The 26,954-nt window shown below is 40.4% G+C and overlaps 1 protein-coding gene across 3 annotated transcripts in view; it reads right to left on the bottom strand.

Annotated features, from left to right (window-relative positions):
- The window catches only part of DGKQ (diacylglycerol kinase theta), a 97,609-nt gene that overhangs the window by 32,802 nt on the left and 37,853 nt on the right, over positions 1-26,954 (bottom strand). For all 3 annotated transcript variants that reach the window (XR_012621583.1, XM_074812226.1, XM_074812228.1), the window contains exons 4-11: positions 25,178-25,263; positions 24,320-24,445; positions 22,737-22,890; positions 17,288-17,356; positions 6,320-6,420; positions 4,590-4,813; positions 3,700-3,790; positions 169-223 (exon numbers count right to left, since the gene is read on the bottom strand). Coding sequence is in view for 2 of the 3 variants with exons in the window: in XM_074812226.1 (XP_074668327.1) it covers positions 169-223; positions 3,700-3,790; positions 4,590-4,813; positions 6,320-6,420; positions 17,288-17,356; positions 22,737-22,890; positions 24,320-24,445; positions 25,178-25,263 (906 nt within the window). In the remaining variant the exon portion in view is untranslated. The remainder of the gene's footprint in view (positions 1-168; positions 224-3,699; positions 3,791-4,589; positions 4,814-6,319; positions 6,421-17,287; positions 17,357-22,736; positions 22,891-24,319; positions 24,446-25,177; positions 25,264-26,954) is intronic.

Raw genomic sequence — 26,954 nt, 5'->3', positions numbered from 1 at the left:
GACACACAAGACTGAAAAGAACCAATATTCTGATTAAGTATTTTAACATGATGGTGAAGTTTCATTTGTAAAGGCATTTAATGTAAAAAATTAACTGTGACGTGTTAAAAGGAAAAAAAAAACCCTAGAAGTTACAGGTGTGCCTTTGGCCAATACTCCTTCTCTTACCTTGCTTACTGCTCATAAGCACTTCCACCAATTTGAAATTCTGGAGGCACTCCGTCTGCCAAAAGATGCAACACGTAAATGTAGCTTCTGAGTGAAATACAATTTTGCCAGATGTTTACATTATCTCGTACGCTGCACACACAGAGCATGGAAAATTAAACATTTTTAAATCAACCACGATGTACTTCCCCTAACCAACTCCTCCTGAACCAGGAATAATCTTCATTTTACACACTCCGCCTCCCAACACATGGCATCAGGCTCCTGTGTCCTTAACTACGTCAGCATCATCATAGCCCCAGGGTGAAGGGGCACCTGTGAAGCACTGTTAACTCTACCACCCCATCACCCTGCAGTGACCAGCAGCTCAACTAGGGTACTTCCAGACTGTCCTTTCAGAGAAAGTGCGCAGGACTGGGAATGAACCTGCTCTCTGAGATGAACCAGCTTGGCAAAAGCAGGCTGACTGGTCCCCATCTGGAATGAAATCCTGATGGAATGAAATCCTCTTCACATGTGCCATAGTCCCTTCTCCAAACTATCTGCCAGGGACCACCCAAGTCCCTTGCAGACAGATGAGATAAGCTGGCACAGAAAAGAGTTGAACCATTTATTAGGATTATCACAACCCTGGAAACATGTGACACTCAGGACTGAGGAATTCTCTTAATTTTGGCCTTGAAACTCAGAGAACAAATGAGTCTTGCTTTATATGTATTAAAAGCCTCAGTGGCCTACATTTGCTTTGCCTGAAATTTGATGAGAGCGACTTGGAGAGGATCTTCATCACAGGCAAATTCTGGATACTAAAAAGAGATTTCCTGTATGTGCATCTTCATACAGAAAAAGGAGAAAACCCTTTAAAAAGCTATTAATATCAGAGAAATTGCAGTTGAGCCAAGGATTTAAGTCTCTTACAACATAAAACTAGCTGGTGGTGTGCTCATAAGCCCCAACTGCTGAATGAAATGTGTACACTACAGCTTCAAGCCTCCACACCTGTGTGACTGATTGAGACTGTCAGTGCCTTGGCACACTTGCAAGTTCTACTAACATGTTTCCTAAAAGTCATGCTATCTTGGCACCAAATGTAAGAAAGACAGGCAAACTGAAAAGAGATCATCTTCCAAGGAAAACATGGGCATCTACAAGATTACAAGATGTACCTAATGATTTCCAATGAGGTGGAAAGGAATGCAGATGATAAAGAATATGAACGCCATTCTGCCTTGAGTCCTTCCTTGTACTCCTTGAGGACTACAGAGATGCTGTTCGTCACTGTAGGGAGAAAATTTGCGTGGCCAAAGCTGTATGTTCAAGCTGGCCAGCACTGTGAAGGACAACAAAAAAGGCTTTTTGAAATATGTTAATAGCAAAAGGAGGATCAGAGATAACATTGGTCTGTTACTTGAAGAGGTTGGCCACCTCACAATCAGGGATGTAGACAAAGTGGAGATGTTTAATGCCTTCTTTGCCTCTGTCTTCAACACCAACAATGGGCCCCGGCACCCCCAGAGCCCTGTGTTGGAAGACCGTGGCTGGGAGGATGATAAACTCCCAGCTGACCCTGAACTCGTTCGAGACCTGCTGTTCCAGCTGGATGCACATAAATCTATGCTGCCCAATGGGATTCGTGCCAGGGTACTGAAAGAGCTGGTCGATGTCATCATGGGACCTGTCTCCATTATTTTTCAATGGTCTTGGGAGGCTGGAAAGATCCCAGTCAATTGAAAGCTGGCAAACATTGTCCCAGTTTATAAGAAGGGTAAGAAGGAAGACCCTAGTAATTACAGGCCTGTCAGTCTCACTTCAGTGCCTGGTAATATTATGGTGAAGGTTATTCTGGGAATTACTGAAAAACACTTGAGAGAACACAGTCATTAGCCATAGCCAGCACGGGTTCACAAGGTCCTGCTTAACCAACTTATTTTTCTTTTATAACAAGGTCACCCATCTAGCTGACCAAGGGAAGCCAGTGGATACGCTGTTTCTGGATTTTAGCAAAGCTTTTGATACTGTCTCTTACAGTATATCCTTCTGGATAACCTGTCCAGTACACAGCTAGACAAGTACATAATACATTGGGTGATCAATTGGCTGACAGGTTGGGCTCAAAGGGTTATAGTAAATGGGGTTACAAGTCACCAGTGGGGTTTCCCAGAGCTTGATTTTAGGGCCAGTGCTCTTTAATGCTTTTATAAATGATCTGGATGCAGGAATGGAATGCACATTAAGTAGATTTGCTGATGATACTAAACTAGGAGGAACTATGGACTCCCTCAATGGTAAACATGTCTTACAGAGAGATCTGGATAGGCTAGAGAGCTGGGCCATCACTAACCATATGAAATTTAACACAAGCAAGTGCCAGACTCTCCACCTGGGGCAGGGTAATCCTGTTTATAAATACAATTTGGGGTACAAGAGGCTGGAAGGCTGGAGAACAGCCCCATGGAAAGAGATCTGGGAGTCTGGGTTGATGTCAAGTTGAATGTGAGTCAACAAGTGTGCCCTGGCACCCAAAAGGGCCAACCGTGTCTGGTGGTGCATCAAGCACAGCACAGATAGCCGTTTGAGGGAGGGGAGGGGACTGTCCCACTCTACACTGCACTGGTGTGGCCCCACCTCAAGTACTGTGTGCGGTTTTGGATGCCTCAATATAAGAAGAATGTCAAACTAATAGAGTGTGTTCAGAGGAAGGCAACCAAGAAAGGCCTCAAGGGCAAGGCTTATGAGGAGTGGCTGAGGTCCACTGGTTTGTTCAGCTTGGAGAAGAGAAGGCTGAGGGGTGACCTCATCATGGTCTACAACTTACTCAAGAAGGACAGCAGAGGAGTAGGTGCTGATCTCTCTCTGGTGACCAGTGATAGGACACAAGGAAATGGAATGAAGTTGCATCAGGAAAGTCCACATTGGACACTAGGAAAAGGCTTTTCACTGAGAGGATGGTAGGTCACTGGAACAGGATCCCCACGGAAGTGGTCACAGCACTGAGCCTGTCAAGAGTTCAAGAAGAGTCTGCATGGTGCTTTTAGTCATATGGTTTAGTTTTAGGTAGTCCTGTGAGGAGCAGGATGTTGGACCCAATGATCCTTTTGGGTCCCTTCCAACTTGAGATATTCTATGACTTCCTTTGCAGAGCAGCACAAAGAAGTAGCAGACAGCATAATCATCCTAACAGTGAGTGCCAGTTCCCCAAGAAGGTAAGATTAGCAATGTAGCTACATACAAGCATATTTTAAATAAGACATAAACAACCAGGAAAAATATACTGCATGCCAAGAATCATTGTGTTCATACAAGTAAATCTGCTTGACCCAGAAAGACAGATGGTAACTTACACTACAGAGCAACCAGGTCTATCATCAAGACTGTAGAAAGTTTTGAGCATCATACCAGTCACAAGAGATCATCTACCAAACATTAACAACATTAGTATTAACTGCAAATGGACTGATTATATTTTTCCAAAGAGAAAAACATACACACCCTTTAGGTGATATATGGACATATTTATGATCTTTTGTTTACCTGCTTTCCAAGTAATGGAAGCACTTCTTTGATCACAGTCTGTGTAGTGCTATCCTTATTGACTCGTAGAGAAACATATGCCATTCCCACCCTAAAGAGAAAACAAATACTTATTTTAGGACAATCAGTTGACCTATCCTGTGTGTACCTTTTTTACCTAAGTGGCAAATTTTCTATGGGGGTAGGCAGAAATTTGTAGTAGTTGAAGCAGATGCAGTATTAGCCCCACAGACAAACAAAGACTTTCATCTCAAGGAACTGGTCATTACAATTGTAGCACTGCAAATTAGTTTCTTCCTAGACACATAACTACCTGCAAGTCTTTCACAAAATTTGGCAATGTAGTTGCATTAGTAAAATGAACAAATGTTTAAATTTATCCCATTGCTCTTAAGAAATGAATAGTCACCAGCCAGTCTTGTTTCCTCTGCTAAATATGCTTAAAATGTGTATTTTCTCGGTTGTAAATGGGACAGATTTTTTTAACTCCTATTGTCACATCAGAAGCTACACTGAATTCTTCCTATTTAATACTTCTTCCAAAAAATTATCAAGCTTTCAAGTGACATGTGTATGTTATCATTTGTTTACAGATTTAGTTAATGTAAAGTTGCATCTTCTTGGCCAAATGCATGATAATAGACCTGCACAAGTTACACAGTATATTCCAGGCATGTAAAGAAACCCACGAGCACATTTCCAGGCACAGAAATTAATAATATGTATATTACTTATTCAGGAAAATAAACAGAAGAATCCTGAAATACAGAAGAAACTGCATTCTCTGTTCTACTTGTGCAACTTCAATAACTGTAACACACCAGGCTAGACTACAGAGAGCAAATGTAGCAAAGCAGGATAACATTGGGATAAAGAAGGAAAACACTCACTTCAACCAGGCAGCATAAATTCTGATCACTTCCTCATCCTTTGATTTGGCTCTGATGATCCACGCTTCAGGAACAGAGTCACGGAATACTGAGCCCAAGTTGCTGTCCTCTGCAGCATCGTTCCTGTTGATAACATCATCAGACAGCAGCGCCTGCTGCGTAAAGGTCTGAAGCTCATACTCCTGCTGGTCATCATTTATGTAGTATGCCCTCAAAGCAGCCTCCTACAACACAGCAAGATAAATTAACATTTTCTTGAAAAGACACTGTTAATACCTGGATAGCCATAGACATTCATAAATACCTTACTTATGGAACCAACCTTTAACACATGTTTTAGCACAGAACAGTGGATAAATAGCAATGGCAAAAAACAAAATGAGAGAAGTTTTGAAAAAAAATTTTAGTAGAAATTACAAAAAGAAAACCTGAGATATCAATGGGTTTGAACACAGCCAACAGTACTTTTGTCAAGCAATAGTCTTTTTAACTCCACAGATCAAATGTAAAAATTCAGCACTAGTAAAACTACACTCACTGCGTGCAAAATTTGCTCCACGAGGAAAATGGTAAATTACAGTTGATTGTGCCCCACTGTGCATATTCGATCTTCTTGCACTAAGGGGATGCTGAAAATTAGTGAGCTTCTCAGCCACAAGGCTGCCCTGAACCCACACACCTGTGAACAGGAAAGCTAAGGGCTGTCCTTGGAAGATGCAAGCAATCACAGGAATTTTACATTCATCACTGGCCCATGCCTGAAGCACCTCTGCTAACACAGACACTTCAGTGAATACAGCCCAGTAAGTCACTTATAAGAACTGGTATTAATCTGCCCTGGTATTATAAGCAGTAGCCTGGGAAAATGTGCTTGAAAGGCAAGTAGCAGTCCTAAATAAGTGTTTTCAGCACTGTACGTAATTTTCCTTGAAAATCTTTGACGCGCAGAACACTACAAACAATTTTCAAAACTCCTGTTGATTTTGAGCACACTATCAAGATAAAAATCTTCATGAACTGTAGGTTTAAATTGTAAAAATTCTAATGTAATAAATTCTCCAGACTCCTGTGCCAAGCCCTTTATGAATCTGAATCCTCACCATGCTCAATTCTACTGTGCACCACCCCATACCCTCTCTGGACTTCATTTCTGTACAGTATGGGGTCTCTGCCCAGCCCAATAAATTAAGATCTGTACAGAACATTCGATTTAGTACCAAGCAATGTTTTCACCCCAGATGGACCACGGGAAAAGCTAGGGAGTGGCCACCATGTGATCAATAATTCATTACTTTCACAGCCAAGGAGTAGAGGTAACTATGGCATGCTTCAGTCTTCAAAGCTGATTAACTGAAGTACAATAGTGATGGCTGTCCAGGATAAATGTCAAACCACTAAATACTATAGAAGAGGAGAAAGATCTAAGGAGCTGATTATCCAGTATTGCTCACATCAGTAAAATCAATCAGTGTCGCACAGGGAAGGAGAATGCTTAACATGTGATGTGGTATGGTCCCCATTATGCTACAGATACGTAAGCAATCACTTCTTCAGATGCTCTAAAATAAGAGCACTACACGAAGAAGTCAAATTACATTGTAATATTATAGCCCATTTACAGATCTTGTTGTTGAGTTACATTTGTAAAACCGTTAGCTTTTGACTATTGTAATATACAATCACAGGTCCCTTTATCACACTGAAATATTGACCTTCACCGGGTATCTTACCACAACTTCTTCATTTTTTGCAATCCTTGGAACTGAAATCAGTCGAAATTGATTGCGTTTCACTGCATCATTCCCATCAAATATCTTTACTGTTTGTTTACCTGAATGAAAACAATTACTGTATTTCAGTAACACACCCCTCAAATCATAAAGCTACCTGAATAGGAAGCATATAATGAAACTATTAAAAACCTGCTTTTAACCCACATCACAAGCTCTGAGGCTGAATCTTTTAATTTTTGTTTTGTTACTCTTCATTTAAAACAAGGGTACATTTGCGGAGGAAAGTGGAAAGACCATTTCAAATAATCATAGTTTTATCCTGGTTTTTGATACAACTGTTTATATAAAACTATACTGCTTATGTTAACAATTCTTCATCCGCAGCATTCAAGACTGCATTTATTATTGACTAGTCCAACAACATGAAAACCAAGACAGAGTGTCATCACCTTCAGAACAGCTCCCAAAGCACTGCCAGTTCTAAGCATCTCCTTCTGAAGAAAGTCCTTAAAGTACCTGGTTAACTGTACAGACAACAGGAGAAAATATAGGAACAACTGAAAAACTAGAAGAAAGAAGGTACAGCAAATGAAGAACTACAACCCTTTGCTGTGTTTCATTTCACTAAAGCCTTATCAAATCCATGCTCGGATCATGGATCACATGTTGTTGCACAGACAGCTCTGAAAGGGTGAAGAGTTAAGGATTTTGGGTTCACCTTTCACAAAGATGAGTTAAGACTCAGTTTGGTACAGTCCACTGTATGACCAAGTTTCTCTCTTATTTAAGTGACTATTTTAAGAGCAATAGCAAAGTATAACCAAATTCTCATAGAACAGGCAGTTTTGGAGAACTTTTAAGAACAAATGAACATTGTCGATCCAATATGTGTGTCCTTACAGCCTATAAAAAGGAAGCAAGTTAATTAATCCAAATCAAAAAGGAGATTCCAACAAGACAGTCATTGTGTCCTCTCCTGATCACATCTTTATGAAGACACCTGATGAGCTGTTCAGTTTTGCAGGTTCTTTCATGTACTCCCCAGACATATTTTACAACAGACATGACTATTCTTCACAGACAGAGTTTGTGCTTTTTATTGCAGTGTTGGACTGAACTGCTAACAAAAGCCACTCTTTGTTATAGCACAGGGTTACAGACTGATCTCATAACAAATCTGTGTAACTGCATTCATCATAAAGTAATAAAATCACTAGAAGCTATCACTTGCAGACTTGAAATGTTAGAAATATTAACTGAAAGCCACATACATCAGCTGTAATGTCCACACAACTGGTTAATCATGCAGTGTGTTAATACATATTGTAAAGGAGAGACACATCACATGCTGGAGTCTACTTCCATCTTTCTCTTACGGCTTGGAAATACTTTGTAGTATGGCAGAAAGTACTGCAAGCCTTTTGCTCTCAAATAATATTGGCATTTAGGTTTGAAGAACCACATTAGCAAACTACCATTTGTCACAGAAGAATCAAAAAGGAGAGCTAGGATTGGAGAAGCAAAAAACCAAACCACCCCTAACTGATGGCTGAAAAAAGCAAGCTAGAATCCCAGGCAGAAATGTTCATCATTGGGTATTTCAATGCTGCACTGACACATTATGAGGAAAGGCTGCAGAGAGTAACTGCTTTGCAAGGACACTTCAGTGATGTTCTGCTAGGCTTCTAGAGCCACCTGAAACTCAGGTACATGGTGTCTGACCTCAAGGGAGGTGATTCTCCCCCTCTACTCTGCTCTCATGAGACCTCACCTGGAGTACTGTGTCCAGCTTTGGGGCCCCCAACATAAGAAGGACGTGGACCTGCTCAAGTGAGTCCAGAGGAGGCCACAAAGATGATCAGGGGGCTGGAGCACCTCCCCCATGAGGACAGGCTGGGAGAGTTGGGGTTGTTCAGCCTGGAGAAGAGAAGGCTCCGGGGAGACTTTATAGCGACATTCCAGTACTTAAAGGGGGCTACAGGAAAGGTGGGGAGGGACTCTTTATCAGGGAGTGTAGGGATAGGATGAGGGGTAACGGTTTTAAACTGAAAGAGGGGAGATTTAGATTAGATGTAAGAAAGAAATTCTTCACTGAGAGGGTAGTGAGGCACTGGCACAGGTTGCCCAGAGAAGCTGTGGCTGCCCCCTCCCTGGCAGTGTTCAAGGCCAGGTTGGACGGGGCTCTGAGCAACCTGGTCTAGTGGAAGGTGTCCCTGCCCGGGGCAGGGGGGTTGGAACTAGATGATCTTTAACGTCCCTTCCAAACCAAACCATTCTATGATTCTGTGAAGGGAGAGCAATAAAGCAAATAGCAGTATCAACAAGCCAGGACTTCAGGAGAGCAGACTTTGACCTGTTCAGGAATCTGCTTGGAAGACTCCCATGGGATACAGTCCTCAAGAGAATGTTGTAAAGGGCCTCAGGTAAGAATGCACCCAAGGTCAAAATTGCTATAAGTGGCCACAGACAAGAATGCACCCAAGGACATCATTTTTGCAACTGTCATGGGTACATCCTGGGGAGGGCAGATAAATGAGCAGACACCTGTGGAAACCAGATAATGAACCTGAAAAACTTTACAGAGCGATAAGCCAAGACAAGACCTTATATGAAAGAAAGACTCAAGAGTTCATGGAACGGATACTAAGAGACACCTCTTCAACAACCACTAGGGACCACCACAGACCACCGAAAAGCCCCATGGAACCCCTCAGAGACCCTCCCCCAAATTTTAGTACACTTCTGCTATATATTAACATATGCATTAGATTCTCTGGAAATGGGCAGGTACTTCTCGGAAATTGCACGAGTATTTATTTGTTTTATTGTATAAATTGAGCGTGCCTTTGTCTTTCGGCATGCATGTTAGGTGGAGCGATCCCCCATGCATTCAGTGCTGCAATAAAGAGAATGCCTGCTTCCTAATGCTACATTGGTATTAAGAGGTTTATTCCCAATTTCGGTGACAAGAAGAGGTAGTGGAATTTCAAGGACTGCCTCCTCCAATCTCAAGAATTGTCCATCCCGACACTCAGGGAAAAACTCAATCCCACTATCTGTCATTGATGAAGATAATAAATAGCACTAGTCCCAGTACAGACCCTTGAGGACACCATTTGTTACTGGTTTTCACTTAAGGAATTGATGTGAAAGAATAAAGGGATAAGCAGGAAGCAAAAGAACTGAAATACTATATGAAAGTCAAATTGAAGAAGCAAAAATTACTGCCTTTCTAAACAGTATCCACAACATGACAGATCTTTGGGCTTCTGGTTTTGCAGGTTTACTTCTGGCTCCTGTCAAGAAGAATGAACTCTGGAAGTGTAGCTCTGATTTCTTCTTCCCTGCATGACTATGCCTCAAGTACTCTTTTGAGCGTAGTTAGCTGAAACCTTTTACAACATCTGTTTAAGACAAATAATCACAATTTCCACATACAATGTACACTCTTTACAGCAAGGGAGAGTGAATTATTCTACTGGTGAAGAGAGGTTGGGATGTATAATACAATACATCAGAACTTTTCAAGTATTTTTTCTAATATGAGAAGTATTATCAGGTGGATTTGGCTTTTCAGTTTTCCAATTATCAACTTAGTCATTGCCAAATTTTTTTTAGTTACACTATGAAGAACATTTAAATATGATCAACTCTCACTTCTAAAGTATCCTTGAAACTCTACTGTCATTGCACTGAGACTACAGCACATGTCAGAAAGCCACTCCTTCTGGATTTATGTCAAAAAAAGTAAAATTCTTTTAGAAACAGATTTCTCTCAGAGTGATCTCCACAGTGACTTTAGCATAGACAAATTTTAACCAAAAGTCACAATGTATCCTAGGTGACCTTCTTTAGGGGTAACACAACTTGAGAAAACACAGCAAACACTGGTTACTGACAGCACCGCCAATGTTCTGAGTATGAACTTTCACAACATTATCAAAATCTCTACTGTTTTCTCTAGCAATCCAGAGGGTAGACAACCATCTGAGAATAAAAACATTCATCCAAGTTTTAGTACTTGATTTCATTTGATCTGCCTTTGTAGTCTGCCCTTGTTAGATACTAGCTGGCCTGAGAGAATCCCTAGCAATTTTAACTGCAGGTTTTTTTAATGAGTGCTCTACTTCTTAAGACCAGCCAAATGTTGCAAAAAGTTGGCTTGACTCTTAAAATAAATCGTTTTACAAGGAGGAGTTTAGATCTACAGACCAGTAGTAAGTAGGCTCAACTGCATTTCTTAGCTAAATACACACAGCATGCTCAGTCCCTATTTCCTTAAGGTAATCTGGTTATCCGTTGTACAAAACAAGCTCAATTTATCAGTAAAAAATCATGTTTAATTTTGTCACTGTCTTCTTCACAGGGGACACTTTCACTGCAACCTGATGAAAGATGGCTTTCTTACACGTGAGCTTCTGGCAACACATTAACAAAAGAACAAACAGGTACTTATTTGACCACAATTAGTCATCCAGAAAACCCCTTCCCAATTCATTCAAGTGTTCATCCACAACCTGAAAGTTAAGGGGTGTCTTATGCCAGTCTGATTTGTCTAACTAGCCTTGGAAAGAAGCTCAACTATAATCACTTTCAAAGCTAGTTAAAGCTCTTTCTCCCTCCTGTTCCAATTTTTAAATATTAGAAAATGATCCAGTTATAGAAGTGAAGTCTACATACCACTACTTAGTATAAAAAAACTTGCTAATATGCAACAGATGCACATAACAAATTTTGGTATTTAAGGAAATTACTGCTGGTTTATAATATTGACACTTCACTGCCAAACATCTTTTATCTTTTCCTGATGGACCAGACTACACAGTATCAGGACTTTTTCCCGAAAAAACACATTACTTTTTTTCTTATCATAGGATACTGAGTTGAAAAAAACCTGTTCTTCATGTTTATGCTTTTCAAGGGAAAACAACTACAAAAAGGTCAGCTCCAGGCATAATTTACCAAACTATGGAATTTTAGTTCAGAGGCTAAGATATCAAGTTTTCTTGGGAAAAGGATAAACAGCATTTGATGAGTCCAAAGCTCATGACCTTTGACTTCCAAATCCCCACAGACAGGACATAGCTTCTGAAAAGACTTATGTGCGGCTTGTGGCACAGAAAGGAAAATGACGTAGTCTTGAATGTTTCTGCCACTGAAGAAAGCTAGAGGCCTACACTAAACATGTTGGTGGCATTTACTCTTAAAATACTAGATTTTAGCAACACCGCTTACTAAGAACCATTCTCCCCAACAAAACTTGTGCTGTCCACGTGCTTTCTGCTCTCCTTCTCTAGTGACTGCTACTTCAAATTACAACAGTGTGGACTGCCAAATTTTGGGTTGTTTCAGTATTACTATTCACAACTTACAAGGCAGCAATAGAGTAGGTAAGAATTGTATATTATTTCTTTTATTGGTGTTGCAGTCTTTCAGAAACCCAGACTGTTCCTTTCCCCAGCTGTTCCTCTTCCAGGAGAGCCATTTGCAGGTGTGTCACTTCCCTGAACCTGTTTTCATGAGCAGCTCAAATCCCCCTAGTTCCAAGACAGTTTTGAAGCACCAAGCTGTGTTAATAGCTATCATCCAATACTGGTAGCCACTTCTTCACCATTCTTCTCCAGCGTGGTTTTTAGAACTTCTCCAAGCATATACCATATGTATCACCACTTGATCTGATTTACACTGCTTCTCCCTCTAACTTTAAGGCTCCAAATCTATTTAAATCATATTTCAAAGGAACATGTGACATGCTTAGTTAGCTGTAAGTAGTTTGAGCAGAGTACAATGACCTTTTTCATGAAGCCCGAACATTTTCATAAGTATCTTTAGAGGAAAAATCCCTCACATCCACACATGGTGTCTTTGCTTCTTCCTGAAAACAGTTTGTTCCTGCTTGCAGAATTACAGTGAACATCTCCTCCACACTGTCAGCAGGTTTGGGACAAGACATAAGCAAGCCCTGTGCCAATGACTTGGGTCTATCTAATATAAGAACATTTTACCTCCCTTACTCAACACGTGAACAGCTACCTGAGCTGGCAAAAGTGGGGCTGTGGAAGGACATGCTGTGAAAAGTATGTTTGCTGACAGCACCGCAGCCCCCATTTCTCTCCTAAGACTCCTCTAAAACTTCCTTAGAGAGGGTTTTCTCCTGATGGCTGCATTTTGTCCTACAGAAGATGGGCACACATTGAAGCAGACATTTCAAATGCAGCCAGTGAGTGCTGAGACACGCTCACAGAGCGGAGACACTCCTAGGTCAGGACCATGCCCTTCACTCTTCACATGTCCCTGTCTGACAAATGGGTTGCACACACACACAGCCAGGAAGTCTCTTGAGCCCTCAATATACCTCTTGAAATGTGTCAGCGCAAATTTTCAGTGGGCTGCTATTGAGGAACTGTACACAAGCATCAAGACTAGCAGAATGTTAAAGCAAAGAGAATGCATAATCACACAAAAAAACCAAAAAGCATGGATCTCCATGTCATACTTAAGTATCTATGGTTAAATTTTTGATCTGACAAGCCTTGACATAAGGACCAGTAAGGCAGGGAATAAATTAACACTAGCTAATAACATTTGCGAATCTTTCTCCATAGCCTTCTGGCAATGATGCTACAGAACTACAGGAGGATTCTTTCAACCTTTCTTCTTGAAGAGATTTTCCATAAAATCTCTCTACATTTTCAGGAAGTAGTTAAGAAGAGGCATTAGCCTTCCTGAAATAGACATCTAGAGCAGCCAATGTTTTCACTACCAACTGGTATGGCACGTCAAGAATGAGGGGGAAGGGATTCAGGGAACAAGAGAGGGACAGGCAGACTGAAAGGGAACCAAGCCGAAGGGGCAGCAACACTGGGGAGTAAATGTTGTGTTTGGGGAAGGACGACAACTGGGAGAGACAAATTGGAGAAGAGCACAAAACACAACTTGGTGAGAAGTGAAAACAATAGTGTGCAATATCAAGTGTCAGAAAAGGCAGATGAAGGGGGTTGAGGGAAGGAGTGGAAAGGAAGATACGCACAATGGGGAAAGTGAAGCAAAAGAAAAGTAATGTGTGATTTTTCAGAACACTCATTTTTCTTTTCCCAGTAGTTACAGGCAGTTCAGCCAAGAAAAGAAAATACACAACCTCTGCCAGCACTTAAGGCACTAATTCATTCAACACAGTTGAGCATAATCCTCTTTTTCAAAATACCTTCAAATGCAGGTGTAGCAAACTGTCTTAGGGTAAAAACATTTTCAGCAAGACACCAGGTACAGTAATTCAACTTGTAAATGAGTATCTCCTGAAGTGCCACTGAACAGAAGCTTTTGTGAGGAAAGAAGTTAAGGATGTGGAGAAGCAACATCCCTCAACCACTATCTACGAGGAATAAGTTTTAAAATCAATAAAAGCTGCCCAGGCCTTGCTATACAGTAGTCAAGTATCCTCAGCTTTTATTGATTCCTGGCAAGCAATTAGGGCAGAATCTAATGTGTTTTCATGATTCCTGCAGATTATCACATAAGTAATAGCTCTTAATCACTCATTTTGTATTTCAGGAGTTACTGAGATAGCTCCTCTGGGATTCATTTGTTGCATATATAAAACAAACCAACTTTTTCTTTTTTCCCCCCTCCACTAAGTCTTCATATTACCATGAAATAATAGGAATGATTTTCAAAAGTTTGCCTTTAACTTTTGAAGCTTGGCATCTTACATCTGTGGTTGCATCTTAGCTGAGACCAATGAATTCTGTCTCCAGGAAAATGAGAATAATCTGTTGGTTGAACCCTAGTTCAACATTCCATCTCAGAAAGGACAGACAACACACACTCCTGAAAGCCACCCCTAAGAAGCACTTTTAATCCCCTTCTTTACCTCCACACCCAGCTACCTGACATCTGTCAATACAGGGCAGCTTTATCAGTTATATATTCCCAGAACGATCAAGAATTATTTCAGTATGAAAATGGACTTTGGGGCTCAACTCCTTCCCCAGGCAATACAACTAACTACACTAATGAGGGAATCCATGTTATGTTTATCCTGTTATCCTTGTAACGTTCAGTCCTCCTCAAGTTAATTGTTCACTGTGTAGACAAGTCCTTAGAAGCTGGCTCATGGTATTGGACACAAGGATTTATAGTTCTTTCCCAAACCTGCTCCGTGAGCCTGTTAGATCTATCACCTCAAAAAGTGTAGGGTTGTGTTTGTGCTTTTGGCTTCAGTATCTTGGTAGGGTAAATTTCATGGCTGATTTAACATATTTAAGCTCCCAAAATTAAGACTTAAATCTTCTAACTTTACACTTCACTCAACAAGCCTACTATAATGCAAAGGAACAAAAGGGACTAATCCAAATTTTCTTCTAGTATTAATCTACAGACTTTGCATCCTTTGTTATTGGCTTCCTTCCTATGGAACAGCAAGTCTTTACAAGTCAGTATTATTCAATTTGTTCTGACTTATTTTCACTGTTTTTAAAAATACGCATCTGTAAAACATGGAGAGCTGGAATTAAGAAAAGCTATGCTATTCTGGTATATAATACAGTTCAGACACTCCTGAGGGAAAGCATGGCAACATCCCAAAAGATGTGGCAGATGTACTCAGTCAACACAGAGAAGCTAATGAGCAGCACACTCTCGACCCATATTACACAAATGGTATTACCCAGAGACATGTAGGCACTACAACCATGCCTCTGTCATGTTTAATTAGATAGGGTATAACTACACACACACACAGAAGCACAATGGCTGGCAGGTGAACCCCAATAACTTTGTCAGAGAAGTTATCAGAGAAGCCATGCCCTGCCTGGTTGGAAGGGCATCAGCCCCATGGGCTGGGGCTAGCACCCACCAGGTGAGTGTACAGAAGCTCTGTGGGTCACCTCACCAACTGATGAGGTCACTCAGGATGTGGGGCGCTCTGAAATGCATGGGAAGAGCCTTCTGGGATTGTACAAGAGGTGTTAGGGGATGTTTAGGGGACAAACCAAAGGCAGGGGAAAGGAGGGATCCAGGTGGTTTGTGGAGGAATGAGTACGGGAAAACAGAGGGATAAGGAGGTAAAAGAAGCTGGTGACATGTAAAGAGGTTGCTGACTGGTGCGCCTGCCAGCCCATGCCCTGCACCTGAGCAGTACAGTCTGTCCTGTTTTCTCATTAAATGCTATTTCCAACTCTTTTTGTGGGTGTGGTTTCAACTCTTGCATGCATATGTGCATACGGGTTTCTGAATGTAGCAGCTGAAGCAGGACTGCAGGACCCGTGTGTCCATGGTGCCAGCAACCAGAGTGACAGTTGTAGTGTCAGCACCAGCAAACATTAGGTTGGACTCACTGACACGCAAGGTAAGTGGCCTGGGAGCCATGTGTGCATCCATGTCTGAGTGAGGCATCTCATGGAGATGACTACTGGAGAGACCAGGAGGTTCAGGATGACTGCTGGGAAGACTGTGGGGGCTGGGGGTCCACCAAAAGACCTAGGAGGGGAGGGGGTCTGTGTGCATATATGTATGCACACATACATGCACACAGCCACACACACATGTGTATATATATATATATGTATCAGAATAGGGATATGTATATACACACACACTTTCCCACTAACGGACCTTCATTGTGCTCAGTCACAGAAGGGACAGGATGCTGCTGGGCTCTACACTGACTTCTGTTTCATGAAAATGTGTTAAAGAGGAAGCAATTTGTTTTAATGCCACTATACCAATTCTTTACACAAGCCTTGAAAATGTACCATCTACTGCTGCTTTCTCTGGTCCACAGAGGGACACTGTATATGAACAAAAAACACAATGACGTTTGTACCCTGTCCCCAATTTTCATATCTTTTTTACTTCTTTTGGGAAGGCTGTCTAAAGCTGAACTGTCCTGTACTTCAACCAATCTAGCTGAAATATCTGGATACATAATTTACTCTCTCTGACAGTCATGAGTAAGGGAAATAGCCTTAGCTGGTAAAGTATAAAAGTCCTGACATTCAACCACTTATGTCACTTACAACACTGGAAAAAGCGAAAGTTTCTTAGGTAAACAGCAGTTAGTCAGAGCCTGGTCCCATAATAAGGGAGCAGAGTGGTGGATCATAACTTGCAGTCATTAAGACACACCAGCTTCAAATTTTAAGATGTGAAATAAGAGGATGCTTGATATCACTTCCATAACTGAGTTAATTATTTACTGAGCTGGATTTTTTTAAAAATCCAAACAGCATTGCATAATTATCCTATTAATTCGCTAAGAATTTTAGGCTAAAAAAGGAAAAAGTCCTATTTATTGATTTGAAATGTCAGTTTTTACAACAATCCATGCAGCTACATTAGGTAGCAAGTACAATGTTTTTCTAGTTACTAATACGGGTACAGTGGGTGGGATGCCCTTAAATTGTTCTTGCCTTAATCTTCTGAAAAGTAAGAGTTTGGCTAATACCAACCCCAAAAAACTCCATACATGTAAGAATTTAACTGCATAAGCAGCAACTGGTCCAGCTCAATCCTGATGCAAAGGAATACATACACTTTTACTGCAACATGTCCAAGCAAAAAAAAAAAAAAAAATTCACCTGGTGTCTTCAGTAAGATTTGGATCCAGCTATGTTAAAAGAAAAAGGCTTTGAAAAGACAAACTGTCTGACCTTTAAATTGGTTACTTATCTATGGATTGATGGATTAACACCATACTTTTTCTTTGATTACCAAGTTGAGAGAAATGATCTATTTGTCAGGGTAATGAACAGATTGTCACTTATTGCAATCTACCCATGGAAAATAGTGATAAGATACTTGTAAGACCCTGGATAAATGTGTTGGAACAAAACTCTGGACCTCAGATTGATACCTAGCATTAGAAAAACAGCCATTTAATATTTTTTCATAAGGCAAAGCAAGTTATGATTATATGAATAAAGACTGGAATGGATGACTATTCACCACTTACTAAATTCTGCTTACTTGAATCTGTTGAAATTTGGGCATCTTTTGCTGATCCCTGTGTTGACCCATCAACATCATCATCTTCATCTGTGAAAACAGAAACACTTTAAGAAAGGAGTCTTGTTAATTTGAACTAGAGGGGAAAAAGAAGTGTTTATCATTTAAGGATGGTTTCCATCAAAGAAGCTAACACAAAAGAATCCAGTCAGAAAAGCACTGTTTCTTCTTCTGTCTCTTTTATGATAACAATCCATACTATAAAAACACCATTAAAAAAAATAAACCTGCATTGTCATGTAACTACAGTGAAGGCATACCTGAAGTCATTCTATTATTAGCTTTAATATTCCAAGTACTGCATTTCATCCCTTTCTCAAGTTGCAATGCTTGCCTGTGACTAAAGTATATATGCTTTCCATTAAGTTTTAAAATACCAAATCAGTCCAGGAATTGCAGTAACAGTTTTCCAGTCAGAAATGTGGGTATTATATAAATAATTTCCATAACTGAAAAACAGATTTGTTGACACCCAACGAGAAGGAAGTTACTGCACTCCAGAAGAGGACTTTGACAGCAGCTCACCGCTCTCACTAAAAGCTAGGAGCTAACATGTCAGATAACAACACAGCCTGTAAAATCACACATAAAATACTTAGAAAATATTAAAATACAAGCTATTAACATTTGCATTTGCTTCTGTGAAGATAACATCCTGACTGCATTCTCATTCCTGACACTCAGGTCCATACAGGAAGACTGCTGCAAATCCAGACGTGACATTTTTTCTTCTTTAAGGGTAGTAGAAGTGTGCAACATAAGCCAATCCAGTGTGCTGATCATATAACAGTATTCATACTCCCACCCACTGAAACTCCCAGTCAGTCTTCATCGGGATGCAAAGGTCCCAAAAGCTATAAGCCAGGCAACAGCTTTATAAAAACTATGCCTTGAAGTTGATCAAGAAAGCAGGAAATCAAAGCACGAACCAAGAGAGAAAAAAATAAAATCAGTAAAGACAGCTCTTCAGAGCAAAACAGGTACTAGGGAAGTCAGAAACCTAATGCAGAAAAACCTTCCAAGAAGCAGAATTGCAGCATGTCAAGAAGGGTACTTAGCAGAGTCCTGAACTGGAGGCCAGGTAATTTACTAAATATTTGGGTACTGCTTCAACTGACTACAAGAGAGACCAATATAATGTTTCTGGATTGGGATTTTTAAAATCTAATCGAAGGGTTGAAATACCTTCCCTGTTATAGTTGTCAGACAAACAGATTAAGTTTCAGATTGGAGAGAAATCTAGACAATATGATCTTGAGACACACCCTGAAATAAATGGCAGCTGAATGCCTTCTTGAATTTCACTTCAGATAAAATCAAATTAAAAAAAGAGTAAGTAAATACAACAAGAAATGAAAGATTTCCTGACTGCTCCCAAACCTCCCCTTTTTCTAAGTTTAAATGGGAAAAAGCTGACATCTTTTATTACTCTTTCTCCCTCAGTCTGGACAGTAGGGAAACCTACACTAACAGCATCTTGATACTATTCTAAAGAATAACTCCTTTTGAAATAGTACACTAAGACAGGCGTCTGTTGGAGGAAGGGGAGAGAACTGGCCTATCATTGCTTCCCCCTGGTAGCCCAGGAGTTTTGAAAAGTCACTTTCAGCACAGAAATGTTCAATGAATGTTGGCATTTACTCAGTGGCAAAAGCTAATCTGGACAAATAGTCCCCAGTAGGTCAATAATGATGTGTTTATTCTTTGTCTAGGACAAGTCATCTGGCACTTCCCAACCATCAGCTTGGGAAGAGCTGTGCCTGCAGCAGTTAACTAATCCAGGTGACTACCACAGACCTCCTCTGAGCGATTGTGAGAAACAACTTGTAACTCTCTGAAACAGCTCTTGAGAGAAACAGGCCTGTGAGAAACAGAGACTGAGCAAAACAGCCTGAGAAAGAGAAAAGGGATGGGAGGCAAGCAAAAGCCCTCTGAGCCAACAAATGTCTCACTTCACAAGTAACGAAACTATAATCACAGGTGGATAGTGAGGAGTTTGGAGCTGATAAGGTGGGCTGGATAGGCCTTGTGAAGGCAGGATGGTTCTGCTCTGGTGCATCTTGTAAAGTTTCAAGGGCCATCTGTCTGGTGAACGACCTTTGCTTCATTATCTGCAAAGTGCATATTAAAGTTGACACCCCTGCATATGCTAATGAAGATTAACAAGATCATGCTAATTACATCATCCCATGAAGCACCTTACCCCTCCCCATCCATGGGATATGTAGGTATGTGGGTTGACCTAGGGGACGGACCCAAGTAAAGTGGGTATAAATCGAGGGGGGGCGAGGAGTGAGATATAGAAAGAAAGAAGGAGTGAAGTGAAGTGAAGTGAAGTGAAGTGAAGTGAAGTGAAGTGAAGTGAAGTGAAGTGAAGTGAAGAAGACAATGCATCATTGAACCCTCAGCAGGACTGATGCAGGAACCCAGACCAGTGATCTCTATTTCTACCTCTACCTCTCTTCTTTCATTTTCTTCCTTTTTCCTTATTATCATTAGGTAACACACTTGTCATAATTTGTTACATACTTAGCCAATTATTGTGTATCCAATTAATACATTGTGGGAAATTAATGAATGTCTGAGCTTTGAGACTTGTCTCACCGTTGTCCACTCTGTTGGGGATTTACGAATCTAAGTCACTCGTCTCCCTCGTTTGAGTGGGACATGACAGCGATGCCCTTTGTGAGCTGCCGCAACACAAGAGCACCCTCAGTGCATGCCACTTCTGAACGAGCGTGCCTGCACAACGCGCCACACAGAAGTGAGAACATCAGTGTTATTATCCTCCAATAAAGCTGAATGCTCCTTGCTCCCCAGAAGCATCTCCAACGCGCATGCAATCTGTAATGACATCTGCCATCTGAAGCCTACGCCTCCCCCTGGAAAAGCCAAAGCAACTCCCAGGGCAGCTGTCCCAAGCTGGTCCATGGTCAGAAGAGCTTCAAACACATCCTGAGGAGTGTCAGGGAGCTGCTGGACCCATGACATGTCTCGCTAACTTTCAGCACATGCCAGGAGCTAGTGGGGTTTTGCGAGAAGATGCATTTCTGTTCTACGAACATGGGTAACAAGGAGGACTACCAGGTCAGAACACTGAGCTCCCTCAATGCAGGATGATGTGAGAATTAGTTTAACACAACTCCCAGCTCTGCCTTTAAGGAAGAATCTGGGCACAGGGAAAGTCCCGCGTAGCGATGGTATTTGATGCCTTTGGCAGGGACCTGCAGACAGCATCTCCAGCAGACAACTACGAGCAGCAAAATTCCAGCAACAGGTCCTAAAGCAAGCCTCAGTAGGATGTGAATGGTGTAACAAGGAGCCACACATGATGGGACCAGACTTGTACCTGAGCATTAGGGACCAAGCTGCTAAAACAAGTGTCACATACCATCACTGGCTAAGGAAAGACAGAATAAAATCCCTTATGGACAGCAGACTGCAAGGCAGGTACCATATCGCAAGTATTATTCTCCATGCCTTGTGCTGAGACACAAGCGTGGCCTATTAACCATGAAACAAGGAAGACGTCAAGTGCTGAGGCAGCCATCAAGTTCAGAGCTACGTCTGGGACCAGCAGCAAGAGGAAAGGGGATTATCCCCATGGCTTGGCCCCTGCACCCCTGGGGTCAGCAGCCCTTCCACCCTAGGAGGCCACTGCCCACTGTGCGGCAGGTAGCTGAGCCCAAGGAGCAGACATTCTCACAGACCAGCAGATAAGAGATCTGCTGTTAGAAAGGAGATTTTTCAGGGAGTTGCTACATTTTATCTGGGTATATGCAGACTGAGCACTATAAAAACACATTCTGGCTTTCCAAATGTGGTGGGTTTTCTTATTTTTTTTTTCATGTCACATTAAAGCATTGGAAATTGTCTAAATTAAGTTACTGAATATTTCTCCTTCCCCATGCATCTGTTTCTGACCACCAGATAATGACTGATCTGTACTGCTTCTCTCAATTCAAAGTAAAAACCATACATTTTAAAGGAATGCAAAAACATTATTACTTAAAAAAAACCTGAATACGTGTAACATGAACTCATACACTGAACACATAGCCTAAATCCTGAAATGGAAAACTTTCTCTTCCACCATGTAGAATAATGAAGGAAGAGACTAGAAGGTGCAGCTATAGCCTTGGATTCTTTCACTAAAGGTGGTCCACGTTCAATTTTTCCTTAGAGGCAATTTAAAAGTTAAAGAAGGAAAAAGTTTAAGTCTGACATATTAAAAGAACACACCACTGTTTAAAAGACAAACTTAGTTAACATCAGAAAAGTCACACCTGAAGAGGTTATTTAAAAGGTTTGTGATTAACTTCTGTTAATAATAATACAACTTTATCTTCACTTAAGCCTTTGGGACACTTGTAGAATACCTAACAATAGACCTGAATCGAGATTCATAACGAGTCTTCCAGCAAAATCAAGCTCATCCAGATTGTTTATTTCTGGTATTTCTTACATTGGAAGCATTAAGAACTCCATGACTTTCAAGTATGTGTTGTAATTCACCTTTCCCCACCAACAAGCAAAATTAAAAAGAAAAATAACTCTCTGAAAAAAACATGCCAGCCAACAAAACCCTTGCCCTTCACGCTTTTAGAGGTCACGTCAGTGTATCAGGGTTATACAGACTTAGGGTCATGCAGTTTAGGCAGTAGCAGGACTCCTGCTATAGCTTCTGCACATAACACATAGCTCGTGCTAGTGACCAACTGCCTTCACCAAAACCAAACCTGCATGTTCAAAGCAGAAAGTTCAAGAACAACCTGTCAGGTTGAGAAAAGTGCAGTAGCAAATATTTAACCTCCATGACCTATATTTTGCCATCCTTTTATTTGCCTTCCTATTGTTTTCAAGCACCAAAAGAAAGGCTTTACAAGAACATAATAATCAAATTCTAAATTAGAAAATACCTCTGCAGCTTAAAAAATGTTTTTTCCTAAAGAGCTGTTAAACAAACATACACTCTAGATGGCAGCAGAACATCACCCTGCTAAATACATGAGTTCCTTTCAGCACAGAAATCTTAAAAGGGCAGATGCTTAATCAGAGGCAAATAAAAATATCTCTATACATGGTATGCCAAATAAAAACCAACATGTATATCAGCACGTGTTTGTAGCAATGATAACACTAATCTGCCAAGCAAGTTTTTGGATTTTAGGTTTCCACTTTCTGTGTGCTTAAAGAACAGTTTTCAAATTGCCCTCCAATAGTAAACAGAAGTTTCAGCATTTTACACAGAGTCTGTATTTAAAAATTTCTACCCTGTCTTAGAAGTAGCAGGAAGTTATAGTATTGCCACAAAAGCCAGTGAAAATTAACAATCATATGCTTCAGTGAATTACAACACTAGGTTAAACATGCTCATCAATTAGTTGCATTCAACTTTGACAGCTGTTACCTGATTCTGTTTGCAAATTTTCTGATATTCGAAAACAATGCAGTTTGCTGAAGTTGCGAGAAAATAATTGCACACAGTTTGGAGGAAGAATCATATTCCTTAATCTTCCAAAAGTACATTCTGGTGTGACAATTATGTAGCAAGCAGCATGGGCCTATAAAGAGAAGCATCAATTAGGACCTTAGTGAGACACAGAGCAAATTTGTTTATAACAAAATATGCACTGGGATTGCACAACCCAGGTTATGACACATATAGACCTTTTGTAAATCACTTTCATGAAATGAGCAACCCATTTTTCACGTAAGATTTCACTTTGTTCCATTCAGTTTTTATATAACCAACAACGGGAAGTCTTAACGTGAAGAAACTCCAAGAACTACCTACCTGCTCTACTAAAAACTAAAGGTTTTTATGCAGCTCTGTAGAGAAATTTAAAGTTTTGGTCTCAAATCCTGGATCTTCTATTCTATACAGATATTTTCTGGGGAAGGTGGGAAAGGTAGGCAGATTATACTGAATAGCTTGAAAATAGCAATAGCCTATTACACAGCTGTACCCACTTGCAGGTTCAGAGAGAACACTGTTCGGAGTTTAATTCCAAAACGTGACTCGCTAGTTTCTGCCTTCATACTTGTGTTGAGATCATCTGCCATTACTGAATACATATACCTTTGTATGTGTAGCCATATACATTATATTTGTTAGAGTGTTCTCAAAGACAGCCCCTCCCACCTCAGACATTATGAATTGGAATAAAAATACAAAACCCATAATATTTTTTAAAAAATTTAAATTATTCAAATCATACCTGAAATACTGAATAACCTGAGTTTCATTTTAAATTATTATTACATAGAGTACCTCATCCTGCATTAAGTGGCAAATTAATAATTACTTACATATACTTTTTCAGTTCCCACTCTATCTTTGTTACTTTGTTACTTTTGCTATTTTGCACTTTCCTCATATTTCAATAAGAGGTAGCATTGAGCGTACAGATCAATCGTTACCTACACAGCAGACTTTGTATCAGTATGTGAAAAGCTGTGGCTTTCATGAAGATTATTGACAGGTACCATATCGTGTTGCACAGGAATTAAACATGCATCACATGAACAGAAAAACAGAAATCAATATTGACAGCTTAAAAAAACCCCAATGACCCAGGTTAAGAACTATTCTACAGTGAAGGAGGAATAAGCATATTACAATGGTAAGTCTTTGACCTTGCAGAATTCATGTGATCTGAAAGAAATTCTGATTTCACACAGAAAAAGTAACTGCAGGCTTCTACGCAGAGATGTATAGATTTGAATCTGTTAAATTTTAACTCCATTGGATTTACGTAAAATTTGATTGTGAGAATTGCTCATTTTAATGACTAATGGGGGGGATTTAAAAAATCAGATTTCTCATCTAACACATAAGTATGTATTTATTTATATAAGTGTATAAATGAAGTGTATTTATAATGTATATTTATAAAGTATACAAATAAAGTATATGCGTATAAAGTGTTTAAATAAGCATGTGCATATATATATAGGGTTCCCACAAATATATGCAACAGCACAACATACCAGGATGCCACACCATTCACATCTCATGCCAGAGAGCACCTCAGAAGAGCCACAGGTTTTTTTGCAAACTTCACAACGAGCACTTGAAGAAAGGTTTCCCTCCCTCCAGTGGTGGTGATAAGTATCCTGGGGGAACATGTCATGACTTAGTGTTACACAAAACAGATACAGAAGCATCTTCAACCTAACTTTAAAATCATCAGTTCAAACAGCTCTGAGGAAACAGCAACACAGAGTAGGACATTAAGTGTTTTCTCACTATAAATACGAACCTGAACAACTTAAATTTCCCTGAAATAAGTTTATCAAACTATCAAAAAACCTATCACATAATGCTTTTTCTTCACAGTCCACCAAACCCAATATTCTTAAAAAAAAACCAAAACAAAACCCTGACAGGTCAGTATTACGGACGTATTTTACAGTGAGAAGATGGGCAGTCTTGCCTTAGACAGACTGCAGGAAGCCTGAGGAATATGATAATGTTTGACAGGGATGCAGTGCAGCCAACAGCTCAACATATAGAAAAAAAAAGAGTTCCATGCCAGCTTCTGCAATGCAAATTTTTAGATAAGATACTTGACTTATTTGTTTTTAATTAGGACGCTGCATACATTGCACAGACTTTTCAGCACATCTTCAATAAGCTTCAGGAATATGTCAGAATTTAAGTTCATCTCACTGTCTGCGATACATTCTGAAGCCACACATTTCCCTTGCCTGACAATAAGCAGCAGAAGTGCTTTGATAATTAGCAGCACACGAAAGATAAGGCCAAGACTCCTCCCCCTCCTCTGGCCCATGTTTTCACACTGAGAATGCATGACCACATTCTGCTGCAGAGGCATCCACACTTACGTGCTCCTGGTGCCCATCCTGGTGACACTGACGGCAGTCACTGCAAGCAAACAGGATACAGTCTGTGTGCACATGTAGCTCACAAACTAAAAGCATGAAAACAAAAAAACTTCTTTAAGCTGGAAACCCCACATTTTTTGCAGTTCCTCCCGCTCTCTCTCCATCCCTCCAATACTCCTCCACTACCCTTTTGCACCATACTTTCTTTCCTTTATGCTCTTTTCCATGCGTCAGGCAATAAAAGAAGTTTATCAGCATTGTCCTGTGTGTTGCTCTACTTCCTTTGCCTGAAGCTGATGCAGCAAGTATAAGGAAAGGCTGAGCTAATTTTGTTCATAAGCACTTGCCATATTTCCTCCATTTGTAACAACTGTTTGGCGTATTACAACTTTGTCTCAGTTTCACAGGAACCGCTGCCTACTCCAATATAATTGTGCCTGAAGTCTCCTTTGATTTAATGAAGTCCAAAAAAACTGAATGTTAGAAGCATTAACAGAAAGAAAGTTGTCCTCCTGCATCCAAATACCACCAAGTCTTGAGTGTAAAGTAATGGTCTTCCTGAAGCAATACTCCATTCCCTTTACAAACCCTTTTCCAAACCCTACTGCAAAGCAAGCAGGCACTTCATGAGTGGGTTCAAAACAGCAGGTGCTTTTCTGCTGGACAGTCCCTCTCTCCACCCCTGGAGCTGTCAGAAGCACAAGGAAACACGAGATGAGGTGCATTTGAGTTCCCAGCCCCAGCAAAGAAGCGGGTACTGCCACCGAAAGAGCAGCAAGACAGCAGCACCCCACTCCTACGAACAGCCAGGAGCCCTGTCTTGCTCAGCGTCCCGTGGGAGATGTGGCAGAGGCTGGATCAGCCACTGACCCACGTAGCACGCCTGCACTGACACGGACTTGCTTATGTTTGCAAAGTGATACGACACACACTGACGTCAGAACATGCAAAAATGACTGGAGAACATCATTCTCAGGGAGATTGCAACAGCCAGAAAGCATGTTTTACTCAGGAAATAAATCCTTTATATTGCCAGATGACATTCAATGCATTTAATTTTAAACCTGACCAGAATAAACTGGCATGTTAATCTCAGAGATTTGTCCAAGCTATGTCTGCATCTGGTAAACCATCATTTCAATGTCAGGAAAAGGAAAACAGTAATTTTTTCAGCATACTCTCCTAAGTAAGCTTAACATTGTCTTCCAAAATACTTGTTAGATACTGTAGCTGTAAGAAATTTTAGTGAGGCCTATAAAGTTTTAGGCAAACTTGTTTTTGGATAAAGTACCTTCATTATTTAAAAGCTGACTTGAAGCATGAGATGTGAAAGAACAGAGAATCTACCCAAAAAAACCCAGTTAAAATGCTAGGCTGCAAAGGATCAATCATTTAAAAAAAACCAAAACAAAACAAAACACATCTAAAAGATCTCAGTACCTAGCTTCATTACTGCAAGAGTTAGGAAAGTTCTCTATGGACCTCACAGACAGAGAAGGATGAAAGAGATCCTCCTCTAGCTGCTTTCTGAAGACTTGTGTATACAAGTACGTTGGGAAGGCATCCGATTTTTTTGTTGAGTAAACGAAAGTAAGAGGCAAGCATCAAATTCTTCAAATATTTTTTTTTCTGTTCTGCTCAAACAGGTTATTGCTCCAAGCACATTGCAAAAATCTGAAGACTAACCTGGAAGGTGGCAGGCAACTGCACAATTAGCCACATTATCTGAAAGTTTCTTGAAAACAGTTTTAAGTTACATAGAGAATAATATGTTATC

The sequence above is a fragment of the Strix aluco genome, chromosome Z (assembly GCF_031877795.1).
Source record: "Strix aluco isolate bStrAlu1 chromosome Z, bStrAlu1.hap1, whole genome shotgun sequence".
Classification (NCBI taxonomy): domain Eukaryota; kingdom Metazoa; phylum Chordata; class Aves; order Strigiformes; family Strigidae; genus Strix; species Strix aluco.
Note: the sequence above shows the minus strand (reverse complement) of the source record. Positions and strands in the feature narration are given on the sequence as shown.